This window comes from Pezoporus wallicus, unplaced genomic scaffold, assembly GCF_028554395.1.
Source record: "Pezoporus wallicus isolate ANWC-B61680 ecotype Strahan unplaced genomic scaffold, APGP_CSIRO_Pwel_v1 contig_6428, whole genome shotgun sequence".
Lineage (NCBI taxonomy): Eukaryota > Metazoa > Chordata > Aves > Psittaciformes > Psittacidae > Pezoporus > Pezoporus wallicus.
Genome location: NW_026639269.1, coordinates 1,202,771 through 1,229,017, shown reverse-complemented (window position 1 = coordinate 1,229,017; position 26,247 = coordinate 1,202,771). Strand labels below are relative to the sequence as shown.

Genomic DNA, 26,247 nt, shown 5'->3' with positions numbered 1-26,247 from the left:
CAATTGTTTAATAAGACATTTTCATTTTTGGGGGGGAAAATAGAGTAATTTATCAAGACTAAATGTAACAGATGTAATATTTTAGAGTGAACATATTTTAAAATGACATTTTATCCAAATGATATTGCTTGGCCTAAGCTGCAAACAACAAAGTAAAGTGGGGACTCTTCAGAATGAATGCAGTAATAGGAGAAAGAAGCCTGCAACTGCTTTGGACTTGGTACAAGCCATTAAAACACAACAACAAGATAACCCTTTCCTCTAATTCCTTCCTGTAAACAAACAGTATGCACTACCATTTTCATATATTACTTCTTAGGAAGCAGAAAAATACTTATAAACAATAGGAGAATAGAAAACTGAAATGGAATATGAACACCATCCATGCTCAAATAATTGTATCTTTAAAAATAAGACATATGTTAGAGTAAGAAACCAGAATGACTCAAGAAGGGGATGATTAGAAAGGTGATGGAAATAACACCTTCGACACAGACTTTGTTCCCCTGGAAGAGGAGCACACTGCAAACAGAAGCGATTTCGGTTCTCAGCATAACCATAACCTCCCTCAATTTTATCTTCTCACCATCTGCCGAGCCCTCCTTACTTCTGCTTTATGAATAAAAACTGTAATAAAAAGAAACAACCCCAGCAGGAATCACTTCCAAAGAATGCTGTGTACACTGTTACTGATAGTATACTTGGTTATTAACAAGGTAGTCTGAGAGGAAACAGAAAACTCAGCGTCAAGTATTGTGTTCTTTTTCTATACGATTACAGAAAAGGGGGGGAAAGAACATGCTCATTTATTTTTCACATTCTTAATGCATTTGATGTATTAAAAAATCTATTTTCTCTTCTTACAAAAAATGCTACATTAGAATTAATTCCTTTGGACTTACTTCAGAATAATTTATAGTTTCCCTACACTTTCAGAACATACAACTTAAAATCATGAAATAATGTGTTCATCTCAAACATGTGAATTTGCATAAATAACAGATTTAGAAAGAAGAATAAGTTCTTAACAGTCAATACAATTACAGTAAAATACAGTTCAAATATAGTAAAAATAAAGTTCAAATGTTCTTTCTTCAAAGCCCATATAAAACTTCAAGAAACAAGTAGCAGATGATAAAATATTCAGCTGCTGCTATAATAGAAGAGAAATTGTGAAACCTTTTTTGGCAAAACTATTGGAGTGATTGACTAGTAGTCTGCTAGAATTTTAGTTGGCTTATAACCAAAATAAAATTACCATTTAATCAAGTACAGCACATGGAGTGCAGATACACTTGGGTCTGCACATACATACTTTTGTACTGGCTGACAATTCAGTACTTGAGAATGATCACTAAAGGCAGGAAAAATGCTTCATTTTACGTGCACAGTAGTGTTAGAAGCCCAGTTATTTTGCAGTGCCGAAGTCATTTCTGAACTGAAAATACTGAGTCCATGACATGAATAATCTCTGTAAGGTGATAACATGCCTCTCCAGTTTATATAGAAGCACAGATATAAATAAAATATACCACAAATAAATTAAAGAACATTTATACTAAAATAAGAACCTACTTATTCAGATATTAATTGGTAAATCAATTAATTGGTAGATCAATTTTTTGCATTTTCCATGCCTACCAAAGTTTTTGTACACACTTCAAAAAGTAGTGGATGGAGGAGAAACAAACTCCTTACAGTATTTGCCTTAAAAAAATTACCTTTTTTATAATAGGCCTTCTTGTTCACAAAGCCTGTTTAGATGGCTAATCTTTTTCCAGATACACAAAAGAAAGTTCACAAGCTTAAAGGACCATTAAACTTACAGGAGCTGCAGGAAAGCTGGATGAAAGCTCATATGGTTCCTCTGAGATCCAATGGCCCAATTCCAAAGACCACAGAACCTAAAAAAAATTAAGCAGTAAGTAGACATCTTCTAATTTCTAAAACAGCAAACTCTTTGACAGTGTATTTAAAAGTAACAGTGCTGTTGCAATAGTTTGATATTTCATTTACCTGAACCAAATGATTTGTTGAAAAATCAAGCAATCAGAAAGATGCCCATTTTACAACTGAAACCACTAAAATATCAAAGTCCTACTTCTATGTATAGGTACATTAAATTTTAAAATCCTATTATTATTTTTAATGATCTTTCCCAAAACTAGTCCATCCAGCATTTTTCTAGGGTTGATTTTCTAAACCATTCTTCAAAACAATTTATCATTCTAAGTTGCACTTGGTAGACTATAATATTAAAAACCACACAAAGAGTGGCTTCTACCACACTTCAAGTGGTAGAAATGTTGTCTTTATGGGAAAATGGAAGAAGACTAAAGTACCTACCGTGGCTTTGCCCTTGAGTCATATAAAGGGCATTTTGTTACTAGTTTCTAGATTGTCTAAATTCCGAAGCACACACTGATGGAAGAGGAGTTAATTTTCCTCATTGGCTTCATCAGTGTGAGTTAAGCTGTAAAGTTTCTCGTGCAGGTAAAAGCCTGGTAAGTTCCTTGCCAAATTTGTCCACTGTCACACAATTCTACAACTTTCTCCTGTTAAAGACACTTGAGCTTTGCAACATCTTTCCTGTAGTTGCCATTTGGCATGCTTAAATATAAGTCAAGAAAAGCATTATATATACTTATAGCTGTATATATTGCAAATAAAAGAATTGTGTTATCTAAGCCATTTGCCTTTTAATCACAGCATAAATCGACTTTACTGAACCAAGAAAATTGTAACTTCTAACACAATTCTTAGAAATGTGCCCCATGGAAATAATTTCTTTGTAAATAATCTTGAGCGGGAACAGATGTACCATGCTGTGCACATCGTGTCCTTATAGTAACAAAATGATGTTTGTAGCAAGAGTAACTTGCAAACAACCCTAACAAATTAAAACATAAACCCAAAAGATTAGTTATGATTAAGTAATCCCATTTAATTTTCCCGGCCAATCTAATGGTAACAACTTCTATCAATCCTTTTATAATAATTTACAGAATTTTGTTTAGAAACTTATTTTGTTTATCTTAACAAAAGATGAATTAATGCTTGTCTATCATGGTTTTGGAACTGAGTTCAAAGGCATCATATATACTTTCCTACATGAAAAGAAAATTAGATACAGAGTTCATGAGCAGGTCCTACAGTAAATAATTAGGTCATCACTCACTAGAACATTCAGTTTCCATGAACGTATAGGCAAGAGTTCTCCATTCTAAGTCACTGAAATTTTGCTTCTCACTTTGGGAGAGACAAATTTTCAACCAGTATATTTTCATAGCAACACTAAAAAAATGCTTCAGGTTCATGTAGGACAAATCAATGTTATGATTTGCAATATTACTCTTGAGAAAACTACTTATTTTTGCTAAGGCTGCAGTATCTTCTTATTCCTTAGAATGTGGAAAAGGACTAAGAAAAGCTGAAATACTTCTGAATATAAAAGTGTTCATATTGAGAAGAATGCTATCTAGAAGTTTTCAAATGTGCAGTTACAAGAGATTTAGCTTAAAATATAATGATAAAGTGGCACAGTATGGATCAAGTTGGATATAGGTGTATCATAAGTTAATAAAATACAGCTCATAACATTGCAATATTAAGAAAGCATCAGATTCTAGTAGAACGTAGTCTTGGTCATGGAGGACCCAAAAAAGCAGAAAATGAGGGAAGAGAAGAGTAGGAAAAGCATAATTTTCTCTGTGGGATTTTTACAACCTTAAAGTGCGTTTTCCTTTGGCTTGGTGCTCTAGAGATCAACCTTCTGTTACTTCATACTCAAGTATGCATGATTTTATCTAATTCAGTAGCTATCAACCTTCATGGCACGGATCTCCAACAAGTGTCCTGTGGGTTATACAGCTGTAAGGCTAGCCTTGGTGTAGACCTCTCCTTCCCATATCCCTATCAGCTATGTACTTTTATTCACACCATACAGGAAAATTTGTCAAATATAAAGTTCTCAAGGGTCAGAAAACACAGTTTGACTAGCCTTTATTTAAGGCCTCTTACCCATCCAGCTAGAACACTGAATGATCATACGGTATTTTTACTTGAATAACTGATCTTAAAATATGTAAATGGAGTGCTATGAAGATTAAATGTTTTACAGTAAATTTGATATTCCTCCAACATCCGTCTCTGAAAATATAATTTTAATTTTTTCTCAGAGGAAGAAAGAAACATTGCAGTATAAATTATCTCTCCAAGTTACAAATGAAAAGATAAATAATATTTCAGCTTCTTAAAATGTTGACAAACATCTTCCACAATACAATCAACACTGCTCAAAATCAATACCTTGATTAAGAGGTACTACAGATTTCTTCAGACTGATGGATTGTTTGGATTACTTTAATTATCCAGTTCGAAGTATTTTACCAATGAAAGTACTTATGGTAGGACTGACTACCATGCAGAAAGGCATTTAAAGTATTCAGTATTGTAGCATTAATAAAAGAATATTTTGCTTAATTTAAATTCTCATGACTAATTTTCTACAGGATTCATCACAATGGTTAAGTAACACTTCCACATTCTTTTCTTTAGTTAAAGTATTTGGTTAAGGAATTTGGGTAAAAAGATGGCAAAATTGTGCCAGTGACACAATTAGAAATAAGGCAATAATGCTCTTACGGGATAAAATGCATAGATCTAACCCGATTAAGAAATAATATTTGAAAAGTTCAAAGCAATATTTCCTTTGAGTGAAATAAATGACTTAATTACTTGAGGGATTGGACATGTATGCACAAAGTTTTATCCAGTCTCAGTGAAAGATGTAATCACAGTTCTAAATAAAAACCACCCAAACCCAATATTCACAGATAAGCAAATACTGTAAAATTGAACCACTTGTGATTTGGAAAACTGATTTCTGATTTTTTCCTCTAGTTCCTTCTCATGTGCTTCTCCTAGTAACTTCAGAACTTTGTCAAATAGCAATTCAATGAAATGGGTGAAGATAGCTTCTCCATTTGATCCAGTAATATTTACAGGTGCAAACTGATCCTCGGAACAATTCCATTTAACTTATGGTATTATATGTGGACTGTAGATAACCCTGTGATGATTCTAAAAGGTAGACCTTAAGACATCAGGAAAAAAATTGGCATTGCTACTAGTCAATGGGACTATGAAGAGCATGTGTTGATATTTTCACTGTGGATTGGTTCACAGAAGTGCAGTGCATAAAATGGGCAATGAAATTACCAGACATCAACTACCTGAATACGAATTTCCAAATAATGCCTTATATACAAAGATAGAAAACCATTGTACTGTATTTTTGTGGTAGTTACCTACATCTTTAGCTATTTTAGTAGTTATTAGATGCTTTTTCTCAAGGATATATACAGATTTTATGTTTGACTACCCTGTAATAAGAAAATAACTTTGAGCAAATATGTTGTTACTTAAAACTCCATACAAACCTAAGTGTGGGACAGATATTTCAACATAGAGTAGTTGAGGTTGTAACGCACCTGTAGAGACTGTCCAAACGCCCTGCTGAAGTATGTTCCTCTTAATGCAACTGAGGATGCTATTGGGTTTTTTGCTACAAAGGCACATTACTCAATTGTTAAGGTGACCAAAGATGCAAACTCCTTTATTCCAAGGGAAATTAATCACCAAAAACTTTTGAAAACCCCAAAGTATACTTCTTCAGATAACTACATGTATACCATGAAGGACATACTTCATACTGGTAAGTGCCAGACATCCTGAAAACAAAAATGCAGCAGTTCTTTTTCATCTCACCAGCTAATTTTTAAAGTATTTATAAGAAAAAGAAAACAAAGAAATTTAAAGTATAAGATGTGTAAGATGAAGAGCTATTTCCATATACATTCCAACAGCTAAGTTTTATAGCTCTGAAAAGATAAGGAAAGCTGAAAAACTGTCATCTGCAATATCAGATTGAATGGCTAATCACTATTATAACAATGGGCAATTGTGGCTTAACCCTGGACTGACAGGTAAGACTTCCACTCTGTCACTACTCCTCACCCCAGCAGAATAGGGAGAATTGGATGGGCAAAAGTAAGAAAAAAAAACCCAAACCCAAACAACTTTGGGTTAAGATTAAGATAGTTAATAATTGAAGGGGAAGGAAAAAAAGAAGTTAAAAATCCAAGCGATGTAAAAGTTATCATTCCCACCAGCAGCTTGAAGCCCATCCAGCCTATGAGCTACGACTGCTTTGGAAAAACCCCTCCCAGTTTTATAGCTAGGCATGATGTCAGATGGCATGGAAAAATCAGTCAGCTGGGGTCGGCTGTCCCAGGTGAGTCCCCTCCCAACTTCCTGTGTACCCCCAGCCTTCTCAAAGGGGTGGCTGATGGAAAAACAGAGAACACCTTGATGCTGTGCATGTACTGCTGAACAACAGCTAAAATACTGGTGGGTTAGCATCATCATTTTGGTCACTAGTCTAAACTCACACATATACAGGGTAAGATGAAGAAAATTAACTCAATCACAGCTGGACCCAGTACAGAAATTCATGATTATCTTGTCTTTACAGTGACAGTCTGGTAACTTTACGTGGTAGTCTGCAAGAAATTTTGAGGATATACAGTGATTATTTGATTTGGTGGTCTGGGAACCATTTCTTTAAATTACAAAGTCTCCAAACAGCTTTCCTTATTATCTTTTTTTATTTTTCAGTTTCCCTACTATGCAGCAAAATATCTAACAATTCCCCTTCATTTTTACCAGTGCCAAACACAATGATTATTTCAGAGCACAACAGATAATTAAATAATATATATAAAGATTTTCAAATTGAATAATTTGAACTTAGATATCTAACATTGAGAAGAAATTATTTGTTTAGTGTTTAATTTTTCAGAAAAAAAAAGTGCATGTGACATGAGTTTCCTATCCATGAGATAAGAGTTCAGGCATTTCTAAAATATATGCCAGGCACAATACAGGAATACTTTGGTAATACTAAGTACTGAAAGACTGTCACAGCAACAGAGCTTCACACAGAGAAATTTCCTCTTACTGAACTAACTCTAGGTAAGTCTGAATATCCGAACATTGTGCCATTGTATGTAGCATGGACACAAACTTAGCTATATGCTTGATATTTTAGCTATGCAAAATAAGTTTAATTTACTGAGTAATGAAATTAAAAGAAAAATTTTCTCACCCATTCATAAGAAACAATCCAACACCCACGAGCAATTCCCAGCATAACATTCAAGGTACGACGAGGACTCCCTGTAACTACATGACTTGTTGATTCACACACGTCATCTGAGAACAAAAAGTCTCCAAGTTTATTCACCACTTGAATTACTGTATTTTGCTTCCTAAAAGAAGGGAAAAAAACATACAATGTTGTATGGATATGCAGGATTATAAAGTATATACACACAACACAACTCAAACTCACTTCATTTATTTTCTCACTAATCATTTCTTATCCTTTTCTCACTGAGCTTCTACCCACTTGCTAGCCGTAAATTCATTAGCCTTCCCAGAGTCTAAGCAGACCCTTTTATGTCATGGCACAATCATATCTGCTTGCACATCAAAGCTTTTCTGTCCCCCACATCTATCTTGTCTGTTTAAATAGAAGCTTTTGAGTCTGGAATTATCTAACATATTGTGTACAATGCCTAGTACAACAGAGACTCATTCTTGGTTACTTTTATAGTACTATCAAAAAAGTATTACCAGGAAATGTAAACATTTAGACACAGCACTCCTAAGAAGTTTTCATTAGGAAACACCAGATTTTCAGCATCTGAGGAAAATGCTGTCTAAATTTAAAGTCCCAAAGTTCTAGCCGTACATCTGAGCCAATGTTTCAATTCAAAAATCACTTATCTTTAAATGCAATTATAAATAAATATATAAAATGAAATATAAAATCCAGAATGGCCACCTATAACTGGAATTCTAACTTGAATTCTCTACACAGCTACACTGAAGTACATAAATATATCATTGTGAAAAGAGTGAGATCTCGGTATAACTAGAGAAAAGCTGCTACATAAGAACAATTTACTGTTCTTATTGATAATTATTTTTATAACTCACGATTATAAATGATCATTAAAAATCTATAATTGAAAGCCCAGTTCCAATGCCTTTTCTGCTCCTGCTGTCTGACTTGGAAATGTCCACAGCATGCTATACAAGATATAACAACTAAGGACAGCATTGAAGTCACATCTATGACAGTGGTGATCTTCTCGGGCAAAGCAATTTAATCACTGACATAATGTGGTGTACTCAGAGCACCTCCAGAATTCTCTGGGGTTACTTCATTCTCACTACTTTTCCCTCCACAGAAAGTAACTCAGTTAAAATTCCCAAAATACCCCAGCTAAAACGAACTACTTAGCAGAACCACAATAAAACTGGAAAAAAAAAAAAATCCTTACAAAGAATCCAGCAATCTATTTTAAAGATGTTTCAAACAAATAAATGAATAGTAAAAACAGTGTATCAAATTAACTTCACACTCAAATCAAAAGACGGTATTGTATGTAGAGACAACAAAAAAATGAAAACACTGACCCTCATTCCAGTGTGAATTCTGGCCTTGGTGATATTGCTTTGAATGTTACTAGAATATTTACTATTCTCATTTTATGAGCTTTAATTTGACATAGCCTTGCAAGTGAGTCTTTTTGCAACACTGCAACTCATGGCCCTGCTTAAACTGCATACTCAGGAGATGTATTTCCATGCTATACCTGGACCTTTTCTTAGTTCTTTTCCTGTGTCTACCCAAAATTCCTTACAATGAGAGGAAAAAGACCTGTAGTACAAGAATTGAATCTAAGATATGTTACAAATTGCAGTGAAAAACTTACCAGTTTATACTTCCTTTAGCTGCAAAACCTGACGGATGCAAATTCATAGCAAAATTTCTCTGAATTTGTGATTCCAAAAAACAGGTAGTTGCTAGCTGTAAATCAGTGAGCAGCATTTAATATGATCTCAAAACCCTATGCCATGAAACCACAAAAATCATGCATCTTAAAATTTAAATTGTAATGAACTACTTTTGAGGCTGTAGCTACTGGGTAGCAGAACTGGCTTTTGGCCCTTGGGTTGTATTTTGGAAGACTATTTTCTATTCTGCAGTTCCTTCAGAAGCAGTCCTTTTCCCTTCACCTATTTACAAGTTGATGAATGCCTACAATTGTAGACAGCCAAAAGCACAATCCTGACGAAGAAGTTCTGAAGAAAAGCAACTGTTATCACCAGGCATTTTTATTTGATAAAATAGTAATTGGATAGTGGGAAAAATCAACATACAAGCAACATAAAAGAAATAATATATTAATGACCTCTTTCAACAAAAGAACTTTTTCCCTGGCTCTGCCACGATTTCTTCTTTTAGGAAGATCACAGCCTCTGTTTTCCACTACTCTGAACTGGACTATTATCTTTACCTCCCCCACAGCAACCTCATATTACATGCCTTGCAAAGTGCATTTTATAGTCTTGGTGTTACTAGCATTCAGTCACATTAAATACAGGAAAAGTATTAATTCCATTTTAAATTTTTGACATATATTAGTATATTTGTTAATAACTATTGACAACCATTTACAAAGAACTTCTAAAAGGATAGTCACTAAGTGCTGTTTCTGATCACTTACATCTATGTAACTGTCAAAATGCAATTATTTCAGACCCAAACCAGATCTGTGGGTAGTAGAAATATCTTGAGTTTTGAAAAAGAATTTGAAAAACTGTAAGCAAGTGTAGTATAAAATATGGAATTGTGTTTTTGTTGGATGTTCTTTTCTCTGTAAGACTTTTAAGAGAATGATAAGAGCATGCCAGAAAATTATTAACTCTCCCCCAAAATATGCAGTGGCAGCTGCTTCTAATGTTTTGAAACTAAGTGGCTAAAAAGCCTACAACTGATATTTATTCAGCAACTATTTGTATGAAAGAAAACGTTTTAAACTAATGTTTCAGATTATGACTTTTTAAACAGAAATAATTAAAATTCGTGGCAGAAAAGCTAAGTCTTGGGCTGAAAGTCTGAACTCTTTACTACATAAAACAATTCCTTCAGAAAAATTAAGAACCTGCTTTTAGTTTTATTTCTCTGAAGCCCTGTGGAGCTCACCTAAGGGACAACTACTTCAGTCTGCACCATAGCAACACAAACATATATGTACAGTATAAATAGCAGTGACATATACATGTATGTACATGTTTCTAGCTAGACTACAGAATAAAATAAAATATTTTAACACACAGCCCGAAAAACAATCTTATTTTGTATAGGCATAAAAAAGATAATCAACATCAAGTTTAAATGGTGTGCTGACTAAAGAGTCAAAATGTTTAATACTTACTCAGGAGACATACTTGTCATAACTAGTGTCCTTGTTGGCTAGAGACAGAGAAAGAGACAACAAAACATCAAAAATCCGTAGTTTTCCCCTTTGAAAAAAGCCTTAAATTAGAAACCGTTCCATTAAAAGGATTAAGCTACTTCATAATTACAGTATCACCTCAGGAAGGAGCTGTGCTAATTAACACTTATACCAGAAATATTGAACTTTGAGGACAGAGAAGGAAACAAACCCCTTCATCACATCTGGTATTACAACATCCAATATATCAGAAGACAGGAACATTAAGTTTTCATTAGTAAAAAGAAAAAGAATTTCCAGTCTGCGATGCCATAGAAATGTTATTTAGGATGTTATTTGTTCTTGGCCTTTTCGATTAGACTAGGTGGAAAGGAAAAAGGCAGCTTACCTTGAACAAAGGAAACTTGTAATCTAAAATTCTTCCAGTTTCTTCCAAAAGGCAGAAACTGGCTGAGATGCTGCAGAAACAAGAGTATATCTGTTGCAAATTATAATTTTATTTTGATAGTTTTGGTTTTTTTTTTGGCACAACTATAGTATTTTAAGTCCAGGTTTTTAAGTAAACATTCTTCCACTCTTAAATCTTGTCTTAGTGAATAACAGTCCTTAAACCAGTAATTCTGAGACACCTTAAAAATTACCCCTTCCCTCTCCTGCAATACCCTCTATAGCTCATGTGCAAAGTAGGAGTGTTTGCCCCAGACTTCAAATAAGCTTTCTAAGAATTAATATTAAAGAAGTAAGAAGAGAAAGAAGTATCCTTTGTTCATTAGAAATGACAAGAAAAGCCTCCAGCATGCATAAAGGTAGGACAGAACGAATTTTAGCAGTATCAGAGAAAGATGTCACTGAACGTGGTCGTCAAAAAAATACATGTAAAAAGAGGTTTTGAAAATCTGAGCTAAGAATTACTTGTAGCTACATAACCATGCACCAGTACATACACATTTTAATTTTGCAGAAAAAGTAGATCAACTGACTTTTATAAAAATATTTCAAAGAACGTCTCCTAATTTTCAAAATCAATATATAAATTTCAAATTATTTCTCTAGATAACTACTGCTCCATAAGAAATAATCATTCCCATTTCTGCACCCCCTCCTATATATTACCACAATCACAAGTGGTAAGCTTCCAAAATCTCTGCTAAAATTCAGTTTCCTTTGAGTAATATACTCAGCTGAGACCACAAAAATATTTTGGATTACAGCTGGTAGCACAGACCAAAAAAGACTTGAGGGCAACTCATTTTACCCAGTAATGAATCACAGAAGAAAATGCATATTCTGATGCAACTCCATACACCCTCTCTCACCAGTACAGAGCTGTTCTCCATTAAGTGGTTAAGTAATTTATCACATTTAAAAAGGGAGTTCCTTGGAATTACCTCTGTAGACTATTAGACTAATAGACTGTAGACTCATAGCGGGCACCCTGAATGTTCATTATATGAACAACCTTTGTATGAATAAAACAACTTATGCATTGATAAGTTAGATATTAAAGATAACATAAGTAGTAGTCTTTTCAACATACGCATGGTTATTTCATTCTCTGGTTAGGCATATTTGAAAAACAGAAACAGCAGATACTACTTAAATCTTCAGAAGCAACATAATGTAGCATACTCAATTTTTTAAATTTTTGATAAACATACACTCAGACAACATTATGTAAGCTATACAACAATTCAGAAGGGAAAATATATATAATGTAAAAATGTAAGAAACAATAACATGGAATGAAACTTCCAATGAAGAAAGGATGAAACTTTTATATTGATATATTTCTTTGAGAGAAATCCTTCACAGTATTTTTGGAAATGTTGTTTCCAAATTCTGACTTGTTGCCAACAGTACTTACCGATGATGCCTTAGCCTACTGCTAGCCTGACAGTTGAAGAGAAGATAATATGCACTAATCAAAATTTGTTGTAATCTTAGCCAAGAGACTTTCAAATGCATTACTTCCAACTCCAAATAAGCAGCCACATATAGCTGCTCTTGGAAGTTCAAATAAACTCACAGCTTCAATTCCACATCTGAATTTTATACATAAAGAGTTTGAGCAAAAATAATAAAAAAGCAACAATATAAATACATCTATCATAACTTTAATATTAAATACTAATATAAACTCAAAATTTGAGTATATACATTCAAAAAGACATCCAATAAGACACTGAGTAAGGGTTGTTGTGTCAGAAGGACTGCAGTATTAGGCACCCTACTGCACAGGTTTGGTCATATGATTGAAATTGGAAATGGGACCACATTATACAATCATGAGGCCATGCCTCATACTGTCTTAATACATGTTGTTGGATTTGCACAAACTCCTGGACATTAAAGGAACCTGGGAAGTGGCAGCATGGGAAAGGCACAAAACATGGATGAAAAGCAAGGTTTTAGTCTTCTTTGTTCAATCTTTCTGGGCATAAAACCTCATGTCATATATGTATGCTTCAGCATGGTCATGATGTACTCTTTCAGTATTTGAAGCCAAGCCTCACCGCCATCAGAGTGACGCTCTTTGGCTAGATGTGTAGAGTTAAATCCACACAAAAGAATTGCACTAGGTTCTTGGGGTCCTTGTACAGTACTAGCTCCAAAGCCAGATTCTGATGTGCCAGTTCAGAATGTGCAGAAAAAAAACATTCCTCACAATTTTTAAAATGAAATGTCATGGAAATATTACTAATCAGACCACTACTTTTGCCAAACTTGGGTTAAAAAAAAAAAAAAAAAGCACTACGATTAACCAAGGGCCAGAGCAGCATGAGATCCTGCAGCTGCTTCTTCAGTTTCAGAGCAGAAATGTTAACAGTTCCTTTATACCTTATCTAGAGGAAAGTGAAAATACTAGATGCATACAAAATGGGAAACCTGCAGTCTGTCCTGATATTACCCTGCAGTCAGCTTTTGAACTGTAGCTTTTATGCTACAAAACATAGCATAGAAGATGGTACAGCGGGTATTCTGGGGAAATTTTCTGTCAGAAATTACATTTCTTCCAAATTATTATTTCATCTGCATTCAGAACTGCATATTTTTGCAAGTTAAAAGTTATTTGCTAAGCAGACAATATTTTATTTTATAGCTTCAGTAAGACAAGCAGTCCTCTTTAATTACAGTCACCAAGCAGAAAACTTTTTTTTTGATTTTCAGTTGTACATTTTAATTGCTTTACCCCTTTGCTATGCAATTTTTCTTCAGTGCTCTTTGTGTCTGTTTTATTTTACATGTTGACTTTATTGCAAGAAAAAAATTTTGAGTTAGCATTTACTTTTCTGGCCAGCAAAAATACATCTGGTGAGCATCATTATGAGTTCGAATGCATGTATTTAGCAGGGTTGTTACTATTTATAAAACACTGGAAAAGGTAGCATTAAGGTAACTGGTCCTTTTATTTATCAGTAATCTCAAAATCCTGAAGAGTTGCATATCTGTGCTCTAAATCAGAAAACACTTCTTTCTGAAATATTTTTTAGATCTGGAATACAGGCTGTTAAAAATGACATGCTTCACCTTTCCTTTATATCTTTTGCTTCTGCTTTCCTTTATATATTTCTTAGGAGCACAGTTGCACTAAGTATTTCTTTAGAGTTCGCCAACAACAAGATTTTTCTAAGTCATCTGAAAAATGAAACATGCATTTCAGTAGATCAAAGGAAAAAGTACTTGTAAAGACAGTACTTCAAAGACAAGTATGTTAACCGGCCTTCACCACAAAAAAGTCATTCAACCTCAAAAAATATTCTTTCTTTCTTCTAAGTTTTAGCAGGTGTTTCTTGGAGGTGAAAGACAATAAGAGAAAAGTCCTGGCATGTACAACCTGCTTTTCAAGAAAGTGAACTCAAATTTTGTTTCCTTAAGAGTGTCATAAGTTCTTTTTCATAAGTGACAAATGAATTAAAATGTGACCATAAAATACATTTTTCAGGCCATTTCTGAAGAATAAAGTGCATTCATACTAAGAATTGACTTCATAGGAACAGTTTTACATTTGTGACTGGTTACATTCCAGACTATGTATACTAGATCACATTTTGTCTTTGGGTCAAGAACTCAGGCCTCAGATATTTTTCAAGAAAGTATTTCAACCAATAAATACCACTTTTGAACTGTATATTATTTAGTCCAAGTGCTATATGCCTTATATACCTTAGAGTTGAATAAAGATCTCTGAAATAAGCTTCAGTGTAGTCTCAAACTCAGAAATGTGCTATGATGGAGTAGAAAAAGACCTTCACCTTCAGGACTCAACAAGATAATTATACTATGTGGTCTAGCCAATACGTCAGGGATAAAGGACAATTTTTTGGGGTGGGAAGGAGGCAGGGGAAAGCAGTGCATGCAAATGCAAATAAAGTGTAAGCAAGAGTACAAGATTATTATGCTATCTGTTTTGTACTCTTCCAGTCCTTTCATTCTCTGGCTGTTGTAGGCCCATCAGATGGTTCTAAAATTGGTTCAGAACTCATATACTCGCTTTTGATCTTTACAGCTGTATTTCGGAAGTAACAATTTTCAGCACTACTAGTACATAAGCCAAAACCCCAGAACCATGTGTAGCATGACAATATTGAAGAATCAGGTTAATTTCACTCTGCTTTTATCTAGGAAGGTTGTAATGAGGATCCAAAACTTTAAGGCCGTTTTTAGAAACAATATATAATTGCGCTACATCAGTTCATTCTACTTGAGTAATTGTGTTTCATAGCTGAAAATAATTGTAATTGTAACAAATGATTACTATTTAGTAGCTTTAAACAGCAGTTATTCAGAGCTGTAATTTACTTTCTGACTGGCCTTTCTCCTCTTATCAGGCCTTTGATACTGATATTTTTCCAGTTTCCTCTGGCTGCAAACTCGAACTTTGACTATAATTTCCCAACCAAATATAGTACCTCTGTTCTGGTCCTAGAAAGATGTGAAAAATGCACCCATCCTAACTAAATCAACACACATTGGGAAAGATGAAGAAACAAAGAAGGCTATAAGAAGATAGGAAAATCAGATATGACAGATGTCTGGGCATCACTGACAAAGATGAGAAAAAAAAGAGAAATCCTATAATCACAGACATAGGAACTCCCAGAACTTCTGTTGACAAGAATATGGATGAGGAAGGATGATGAAACTTAACATGACTCAGCAATGTGTGCTTGCAGCCTAGAAATACAACTGTATGCTGGACTGCATCAAAAGGAGGCATGACCAGCAGGTCGAGGAAGGGGATTCTCCCCTGCTACTCTGCATTTATGAGACACCACCTGGAGTACTGCATCCAGCTCTGGAGCCCGCAGCATAAAGAGGGAGAAGGACCTGTTGGAGCATATCCAGAGGATGGCCATGAAGATGATAAGAGTGCTGGCACACTTCTATGCAGACAGGCTGAGAGAGCTGGGGTTGTCCAGCTTTCCAGTACCTAAAAAAAATCTGGAGAGGGACTTTTTATAAGGGCATGCAGTGGTAGGACAAGGGGGAATGGCTTTATATAAAGAGGGTAGATATAGATTAGGTATTAGGAAGCAATCCTTCACTATGAGGGTGGTGAGATACTGGAAGAAGCTGCCCCACCACTGAAAGTGTTCAAGCCTGAGCTGTATAGCACTTTGAGCAACCTGGTCTAGTGGAAGATGTCCATGCCCATAGCACAGTTTTACACCAGTGATGATGATGATGAACAAGCTGCAGTGGGTTGTTTAGTGTTCTGGCATGATGGCTATGACCTCAGTATTAAATTTAACACTGTACCCCAAAACTAGAAAGGAATTGTGATTTATCAGGAAGTAGATTTAAGTTATACATACATCATTGCAGAAGATAAGTATCTCAATTACAGACTGTGTGCTGTCACTTCTTACACAGTGTTTATGCTCTCAGGCTCTGAACCAGAAAGTGTTGCATCCATTTCTTGCACCTAAGCCTCTTTTTCATCATCAAATCCAAGAATGCCATAGACTTTTAAACAAAGTTCTTCAAATACCTTGGGATTCTAGGATTTTATTCTTAGTACTTATCCCTATCTACTGTTCACCATGATAGCTCTTGAGTGATTTTCTACTTGCCTAAAAGTAATACTAAAAAGCGTGTTTTGACTTTACGTAAGACTTCATAAATAGTCTCCACCTAAAATTAATACTAAAAAGTGTGTTCTGACTTCACATAAGACTTCATAAATAGTCTCCAGACCAAAAATTACCATACCTGCCAATCTTCAGGGAGGGGTGGGGTGGAGGGTAGAAACAGTGAAAGTTTTTTCTTAATTCTATGAAGGCAAAAATCAAAACTCTCCATGTTCTTAAGCCACTATTTCTTGAACAAGGTTCTGAAAAAGAACCAATATGCTAATCTGTTGACTGAACAGAAATTTAGCGCCAATTTTATATAAAAACTTGGGTGAATTCAATTTCTAGATCTTAACTACCCTGTCTGCTAAGATGACACAAAGTGACATGCGCAGTCAACCACCAAAGTCACCACACGTTTCCAGTGTTCCAAACAGACCAATACAAGAGTGTGAACAGCAGCTGCAAGTGTCCCGGGGATGAGACGAAACACCCTAAACTTGAGGTGAAAGGAGGCTGTGCCTTTTGTCACAGAAAGGTACTATTTTGAAAAGACACTTCTAAACTTAAGTAATAGACCATAGCGCTTCAGTGGGTGGTCCAAAACAGCTAGCATGAAACCTATCGTAAAGAGAATGATTTCTAAGTATCCAAGGCCATGAATCAGTGCACTAAGTTCATCTATAGGAGATTTTCATGGCAGAAGTGGTAGCAACCCTAAATGGTGATAAAAATTCTGGCACTAGGACATGACCCAAAGAATGCAGTGCAAGGTGCAGCAGAAGATGCCAAGAGTATGCCTTCTGTTCTGGAAGCCCTCAAAAAGATCTGAGAGAAGTATGGGGTACAAGTTCACTAGCTGGAAGGTCCAGAATCAGAACTATCTTACAAAGGTTGAGTGAAAATATTCATAAGATTAGACAGACAGCAAGACATAAACTGTCTCAAACTGTGGGATACATAGGCATCCTTTACGGTGCTATCCTCTGAACAGCTTGAGCATGACTGGTTAAGTACTAAGTCACAGGCAGTATTTTGACAGTCTGCTTTTTAAATATTTACTAAGAATTGTTTTCAGTGATTTTAGCCATCTCATATTAACCTTGCTCATGCTCATTTAGTTTCACTCTTACAGCAATCAATATTTTTTAAATCTATTGGGCCAGTATTGTAGTTCTTGGATTTTTTTTTCCATTGCTTAACTATATACCAAAAGACAGATGTATTTTATCAACTCCTTATCTGCATATTCCATGTATATGAAATGAACACTACTTATCAACATAACATTTTGTTCTCAAATGCTAGTATTACTACAAAACTAAACCTGGGCTGCGTCAAAACAAGTGTGACCAGCAGGTTAAAGGAGGTGATCCTGCCCCTCTACTCTGCTCTCGTGAGACCTCACTTGGGGTATTGTGTACAGTTCTGGTGTCCTTAACATAAAAAGGATATGAAACTGTTGGAACAAGTCCAGAGGAGGGCCATGAGGATGATCAGGGGACTGGAGCACCTCCTGTATGAAGATAGGCTGAGAAAGTTGGGGCTGTTCAGCCTGGGGAAGAGAAGGCTGCATGGAGACCTCATAGCAGCCTTCCAGTATCTGAAGGGGGCCTATAGGGATGCTGGGGAGGGACTCTTCCTTAGGGACTGTAGTGATAGGACAAGGGGTAATGGGTTAAAACTTAAACAGGGGAAGTTTAGATATAAGGAAGAAGTTCTTTACTGTGAGGGTGGTGAGGCACTCGAATGGGTTGCCCAAGGAAGTTGTGAATGCTCCATCCCTGGCAGTGTTCAAGGCCAGGTTGGACAAAGCCTTGAGTGACATGGTTTAGTGTGAGGTGTCCCTGTCCATGGCAGGGGTGTTGGAACTTGATGATCTTGAGGTCCTTTCCAATCCTAACTATTCTATGATTCTATAAAACCTGGACATTTGGAACAAATGACCACAGGTATATTTTGGATCTAGCAATAATACAAGCTGTGTCTTGCCAGTACAAATTAACTTTCTTATTGGATTTCAATGTGCCATTCAGTGGCATATTTCAGACACATAAGGGAAACAAATTTTCTCAAGTAATGTATAACATTAGATCCTTTTATCACTGACAGTTTCAAAGTTACTTGTTCCACAATGTAGTCTGCTTAAAAGCTTATTTACCAGCAACTTTTTTCTTCAACTTTATATTAAGCCAGCTAAATAACTACAGTTAAACAGTAATAAATCATTCAGCTGTCATCAGCTAGAGTTGGTCAGACACTTTCAGGATTACTTCATGTAAAATAAGACATCTTGTAAATAAGAAACATTCTAGGTTCAAATCAGAAATGCATAAAACCGCACCACCAGACACTGGTCAACACCCTGTTTCTCAATTGTAACATGTAAACACTCTTGTAATTTGTAGCTTCAGTCACTCATCTCATTGCTATATCCATAAGAAATCAATTTGATAATTTTCAGTGCCCACTTGTCCACCAACCCCATTACATCAGCTATTTTCTCCAGACCATAAATGTGTAGGTAGTTCCAGTTTCTATTATTAGCCATGAATGAGTTTGCCTGCTTGTTGAATTCACACTAGTTTAATATTCATTTGTGGCTCAAATAATATTTTGAGTATCAGTGTTTAAGATATCTACTTATTCAAAGCAACTACTAAATAAACATTGGAAGGAAAGCAACCAGATGCTGTCCCCTAAACTGATACAATCTATTTTTGACAGTATACAAATACACATACCAAATATAGGCATAAAGTTACTTTCCTGAATGTCTGGCAAGATGCTTCATGTTTTATAGTTACAGATTTTTCAGGACACTAAAATTTGTTTTTCCATGAATAAAGTATTTTCAAAAAGGATTTTGATCACAGGATATAACAATGGCCTGCTTCAAACTAACTGCTCCCCAGCATGAGCTTAGATTCTTTGTAAAAATTTCTTCCTTCAAAAATCTCTAAGTTCAGTGTTGATAATTTCAACTTCACCCAAATCCAGGAGCTACAGGAAAACAAAGCAAAATGAATTCATTTAAAAACAAAACTGAAGGAATTTCAGTTAAGCCCATACTGTCTTCTCTGTGAAAATACGGTTTTAATTATCCCTATCTATCTTTACATGCTGCATTTGAATATTCCCTAACCACCAAAACTCCTGGGTTTTTTTGAGTGGTGGTGTGGTTTAAAATCCAAAAAGCTTGCTCCTGAAGCCATTAAAGATTCCTGAAAATCTTACTTATTTTTCCTCAACATACCTACAGCTCCCATATAAACTGCTCTTTGTGGCTTCTGTTGACAGTACAATTCCAGATAACTGATTAGAAGTCTTCAACATTTAGAGTACAATAAGCACGCCTATACAAATAGTATAGATGGAAAGAAAATGAGTACTTGCAATGAAAAATTGTGATGTTAGAAGTACCGGAATAAAGTAATTCTTGATTTTAACTTCAGCTAAAACAAAATACAAGAAACTCAACCCAATCTGCATGACGTTTTGAAGAAAACAAATGTATAACACAATAGCACAGCAGAGAAATACAGACTCTAAACCTTGATTTATATTAAAGAAACTACAAATGACAAGTTAAAATAACTATGGAAGTAAACAATGTTAACACACCTGGTTATATTCCCAAAATATAGTTTTATACGGCTTTTTTTAATATCTACCATCGCACAGTGGACTCCAAATGCCTACTGGCCTGCATTCACTGTAGTGAATGAGCTAGAACTAAAGTACTCTAAAAAGTTTCAGTTCAGACATTGTCTAGCAATTACATTCAGAAAATCTCTAAAACGTTTTTAAAGAGGTATTAGATTTCAAACTCTTACTCTACAAAAAAACCTGCCATTTACATCTCTTCTCAAATTAAGAGGCTTGTAGCTAAGTAACAAATTTAACAGATAACACAACAGATTCCTAGAATGCCAGCAATGAGCTGAAGCCTCATACTGGAACTGTGGAATACAAAACTGCATATAATCTACAATTACTATAATTTAAAGGTGGGTTTTGTTGTTTTCCTAGTTTTTTTTGTTTGTTTGTTTGTTTGTTTGAAGATATAATATATAATTCTCTCTTAGAATCTCATAGAATGATTATGGTTGGAAAGGACTTTAAGATCATCCGGTTCCAAACCCCCTGCCAATGGGCAAGAATGCCTCACACTAGACCATGTTGTCCAAGGCTCTGTCCAACCTGGCCTTGAATACTGCCAGGGATGAAGCATGTACTACTTCTTCAGGAAACCTGCTCCAGTGCCTCACCACCCTCACAGTACACTCTCATACACTTTACTCTGAGCAAAGAAAACAAACTAAAGTTTCCAAATTTAACTCCACTTTCACATTGTCTAGCATTATCAAACTGTTGCAATGTTTAAGCTGCAGCCATTAAGAAAAAGTGTTTAATAAAGTTTTTTTTATGTTTCACTGTTTTTTTAAAAATTTCAAGAATGTATTATGAGTTGTACTAGAGAAGCTTTGAAACTTAATTACCTACAACAGTTCAGAGTCTAATTTTGTTTGAAATAATATCCTCTTAAAATTGCTTCACTAAGGATTTTCTAGGGATTTCCAACATTGGCTTTATACATTTCGCATGTATGTATGCATACATACAATGGAAAAATAGATCTTAAATAGGCATACTTATAAGCATTTAATATATATTAAAAGACAATTGCTTGAAGAAAATACAAAGTAAAACTTTTCAGTGCAACAGTCTAGTTGCCAGACTGTCTGGTTAAATCATGTAAAATCTTTCTGTCTAGTTCTTTTTACTTTTCAATGAAAAAGACCCCAATGTTGTCTCTAAATGAATTTGCACAGTGAAACTGCACCTAGAAACCCTTAAAATTATTAAAAACCTCCAACATTAATGACATGGAAGAAAGTATGTATTGCTATTTTACTGATACTTGAGTCAAATTGTATAGGTGGAAGAAAGAAGAAATCTCAAAATGCTGAATAGGAATTTTCTCCAGCTACTACTTAGCTTTTGCTAGTGTTAAACACCTCACAGAGAATGCTTTCCAAGCAGATACTGAGCAGAACCATTCAAAGAAACCGCCTTCAGCTGCAAGGCCAGGTCTGAAAAAGGGTACCAATAAGAAAGAATTTCATATTGTTTTTTGTTTTCCTTCAGTATGGAATAGTTACATTGGGACCTTTTTTTAAGAGAAACGAATCAAAATTAGCACTACTTTGTAAAGTTCTTGCAGCACAATTACACAGAAAGAGGAATCAGTACCAACAAATCTGATAAACTTCCAAGCACCAATTCTGCAGGTAGCCTGAGGAAGAGCCACTTGAGTGTAGTTTGTGGATATACGTTTAGCAGCCTTAGTCAGATTTTTTTGTGGCAGGAAATTAAGCTGCTCTGGACAGATTCTTTAGCCTAAAAAGCAGACCATCTCATGATGTTTCTATAGGACATGACTCTAGAATTAAGTTGATTGATATATTCTTCATAATGCTTACAGTTATTAGCTATACAAATAATGTATACACATATCCTTAGGAAAAGAAAGTGAAAAAAAAAACAACTTAAGAAAACTAATAAGCAGTAAGATGCAGGCAAAAAGCCAAAAAATAATTTTAATCCAGACTTGATCATTGGTCCATGGAGATTAATATCCCACATTCAGAATGTTTAAAACGTTGAACAGCCTATTAACTGCATCGCCTTGAAACTTTTGCATGAAAGAGGATCAAAATTTCTCTGAATCTCTTTGAAACTCCAACAATAGCTACCAATGAAACACTTGTCTAGTTTATTTAATATAATTAATTATCTCAGACATCTCTTAGTGCTCATTTTATTTGTATTACTTGCTACTTACTGATAAAAAGAACTGCTATCTATTTTCCTGACTGGTTTTATATTTAGTTAGACAAAACTTTTACAAGGCAAAACCACCTAAAACTGTTTCGGTGCTTACCCAATGCTCTCACTTTTTTTTTTTTTTTTTTGCATCCAAACTGAGCTCAATACTAAGTTAAGAAATTTAGCTTTACCTTAATGTAGAAAAAAAAATTGCATAAAACTTTATCTTGCAGAAACATCCACTGGGGATGATCCACTATAAAGCTAACAAAAAATCTACCCCATTTGGTAAGTTGTCCAGAAAGGACAGACACATCTTTTCAGGTTACTTCACTAGCTTTCCAACAAAAACAGTTTGAGCTGGCTTATGAACCTCCTTTACAATGTCAGGTTGGCCCAGACTCTAACACCACAAGTTGCCAGAAAGCTGGTTTCCATGGTTGTATGTATTGTCTCTGAATGTCATTCGCAAAACACAGAATCATAGAATAGTTAGGGTTGGAAACGACCTTAAGATCATCTAGTTCCAACCCTCTGCTGTACGCAGGGATACCACACACTAACCTATGTCACCCAAGACTCCATCCAACCTGGCCTTGAACACTGCTAGAACATTTCAAGGAAAATGAGATTCAGATTTTTTTTAAACTGATAGCGCATAGAGAATGATATACAAAGGGATTTGGTGATTCTCCAAGAAAAGAAAGCTTAACAAAGAATATGTCCAGTTAAACTGACCTGTTGGAGTCTTCTTCTTTTTCTTAACCCACCATTGTTCTTATTCTTTTGTTCATTAAACTTCCTGCAACAGCCATCAGTAGCAGGACACTCTGAAACTTGATTTTCATCACCTAGAAACCAAATTTAGAAACTTAAAATGAAAAATGTAATCTTGTGAAATGAAACTGCTACCAACTATTTTTATCATAGCACATAGAGCTATGTACAATTAAGACACCTAAGTTAATAATATGTACCAGCTATTTTTCCACTGTATTTCAGTTACAGAAAAAAGAATAACATTCAAGCATCATTAATCTTTCAGTATTTGATCCTGTAAATAAACTAGTTGCAAAACTCCCTATTTCCAGTATTTTGAAAATTATGTATTAACTACAAGTAAAGAATTGGCTAAGCTGTTTTATAATTATTACAAAATTTGCAATTTTGTAATAATTATAAATCTTAATCCCTGAGGTAAGAGAACGACAATAAATCACAACACAAAAAATGATGAGAACATTTTCCATTACTGATTTCTTATTTTAAAATTATAAACTTTAAACTAGTCAAAATTTAATCAGTTCTTCATACTAACGTTGCAAGTTTAATGTCAATTTACACAGTATTACAGTGATTTTTGTGTAATACAAGTATCCTGGCTTTTGGTACAATTGTTAATTTAAACTCAGTATTTAAACACAAAATGCCTTTTAACAAAGGGAGAGCTAAATACTTAGTTTTATTCAGTATTGCACTGAGACCCATCATCTTCAATCACTGAGGAGGACTACTGGCAATTAGAAAATATTTTGTTACACAATTAAAAAAAGAAGAAAAAAAAAGCTAAGAAATGTAACTCCTTTTACATGGAAAACAGGATTTTTTTGAACATGTATTTTGAATTAAAAATAAAAAAAAATACCCAACCAAAAAACTCTGAAGTATGTCAGGAGATAATCTATTCCATTGCTTTACCCTAAGCGGATTAGGGTGAAGCAAGGTATGCCTCTGTTCATTTCTAGTAATTTATTTCAGTCACTGTAGAAGGACGGACCACTATTAGGTTATATTTTAGTGGGGCAGCTTGGCTGGGGGGAGGCAGTGAGAAGTGGTGTAACATTCCTTTTGCCATCCTAAGCCTGAATCCTTGAGCTCTGCAGCTCTTGTCCCACTTGGGATTAAAGTCTCAAGACTTGTATGTTTGGACCTCTTTCTAGTTAGGGCTCATTCTCATAATATTTTTCATATTTACAGCAAAGCAGGAAGAGGGGACCATGTCCATCATCTCTGATTATCAGCTTGGAGCTATTATGCATTACATAAATAAGGCTTATTCTTCACAATCCAGTTCCTATTACTTCTCTCCGGACTATGAGTACTTCTCAAGCACTTGCCAGCTTTTCCATCCTGTAGGTCTCAAGTTTCACTGTCTATTACATATTTTTCCATGATTTTTTTTTTTTTTTAAAGCAGTTTCTCAGTAACAAGTAAAAAATTTCATCTTTAGTAGCTTTTCCTAGGGTATTTCAGATAAAGTGGACAGAACTTACTGAAGCAATTCCATCCAGTTAGCTACCCCTAAATTTAGTTCAAATTTGCAGGTAACTCTTGCCACTGCGGTCCATTACATCCTGTAGATTCTCTTCTAAAACATCACTCAATTACAGGTATCAAACTCAACAAATCTAATATGCTATAATACTCCATATGGCTATCAGAGTGACTTTAATTTGCAATTTAAGCGTCTATTCATTCATGACCATTTATCACCAGTGAGATTCGAACCAGAATATTACCTTGAAAATTCCATTCCATATTTCAAGTCAAAAGACAAAGTAATGATTAGTTACTGAGCATGATTAGAACAGTGAGCTAGTTTTGTTCAGATCAAATCAATAATGCTTATCTAATCATACAGTGTTCTACTTTAAGATAATGACGAGTCACTGAAACGAAACTGTATCTTATCTACTATTCTGTAATTATCCCAGTTATTTACCTCAACTATGAAGAAAGTAAATCTGAATTTGTTGTCATAAGTAACACTTCAGTTACTAATAATTGACAATTTCTGAACATGAGGCAGCTTGTGCCCAGGCAGCCAAGAAGGCCAAGAGCAGCCTGGCCTGTATCAGAAAGGGTATAGCCAGGGCCAGGGCAGTACATCTGCCTGTGCTCAGTGCTGGTAAGGCCACACTTCAAATCCTGTGTTCAGTTCTGCATCCCTCGCTACATGAAAGACATTGAGGTGCTGGACTGGGCCCACAGAAGGGCAGCAAAGCTGGTAAAGCATCTGGAGAACAAGTCTGATGAGGAATGACTGAGGGAACTGGAGCTGCTTAGTCTAGAGAAGGTTCAGGAGGGACCTTGTCACTCTCTACAACTACCTGAAAGGAGACTGTAATGAGGTGGGGGTCAGTATCTTCTCCCAGGTAACAAGCAACAGGACAAGAAGTAATGGCCTCAAGCTGTGGCAGTGGAGGTTTAGTTAATTTTAGTAAAAATTTCTTCACAGAGAGGGTGATCAGGCATTAGAACAGGTTTCCCAGGGAAGCAGTGGAATCAACATCTCTGGAAGTGTTCAAAAATCATGTAGATGAGGCCCTCGGGGACATGGTTTAGTAGTGATCATGGCAGTCCTGGGGTAATGGCTGGACTTGATCCTAAAGGTCTTTTCCAATCTAGTTGATTCTATGATTCCAATATTCATGGATAGAATATTTAATGACTTGTGTTATTGTAGTTGTTATTCCAGCATGGGCAAATACCAAGTTTTGTGCTATTCAGAACAAAAAAAATTTCTTGAAGTCATCTGAATGCATATGTGCCCACCAGGTCTTCAAACAGAACCTGCTAATGGTTTAGAACAATTTATCTAGCTTATGTGCTCTAGGACAACTGACATCAAGTTCTGTAAATTTAACTACATCTGAACAATTCTCAACTTGTTCCTCTATTAAAAACTATTTGTCCTTTTTTGTTTGAATAATCTCTCATGTGTTTCTTAAAAGGACATAATAAGTAAGGTATCCCTGCCCACAGCACAGGGGGTGGAAGTAGATAATCCTAAGGTCCTTTCCAACCCTAACTAGTCTATGATTCTATAATAAAATGTCAATACAAGATATAATACAGTGTTTTTAGTAAGCTTGTCTCCTTCCAAAACTGAAGCAAAAACCCCAAAGGCACATGAAATCTAAGGAAGCTTTCACATGTATGTTTTTAAAGACATAAATATACAAAAA

At 35.1% G+C, this 26,247-nt stretch overlaps 1 protein-coding gene across 7 annotated transcripts in view; it reads right to left on the bottom strand.

Moving 5' to 3' along the window:
- Positions 1–26,247, bottom strand: part of MCPH1 (microcephalin 1) — a 122,460-nt gene that overhangs the window by 75,688 nt on the left and 20,525 nt on the right. For 6 of the 7 annotated variants that reach the window (XM_057414062.1, XM_057414063.1, XM_057414064.1 and 3 more), the window contains 4 exons: positions 23,018–23,130; positions 10,353–10,390; positions 7,169–7,331; positions 1,827–1,904 (listed from right to left, as the gene is read on the bottom strand). In XM_057414062.1, the coding sequence (XP_057270045.1) occupies positions 1,827–1,904; positions 7,169–7,331; positions 10,353–10,390; positions 23,018–23,130 (392 nt within the window). Of the gene's footprint in view, positions 1–1,826; positions 1,905–5,965; positions 6,347–7,168; positions 7,332–10,352; positions 10,391–23,017; positions 23,131–26,247 lie in introns of those variants that run through there. The other variant, XM_057414069.1, reaches the window with a different exon arrangement.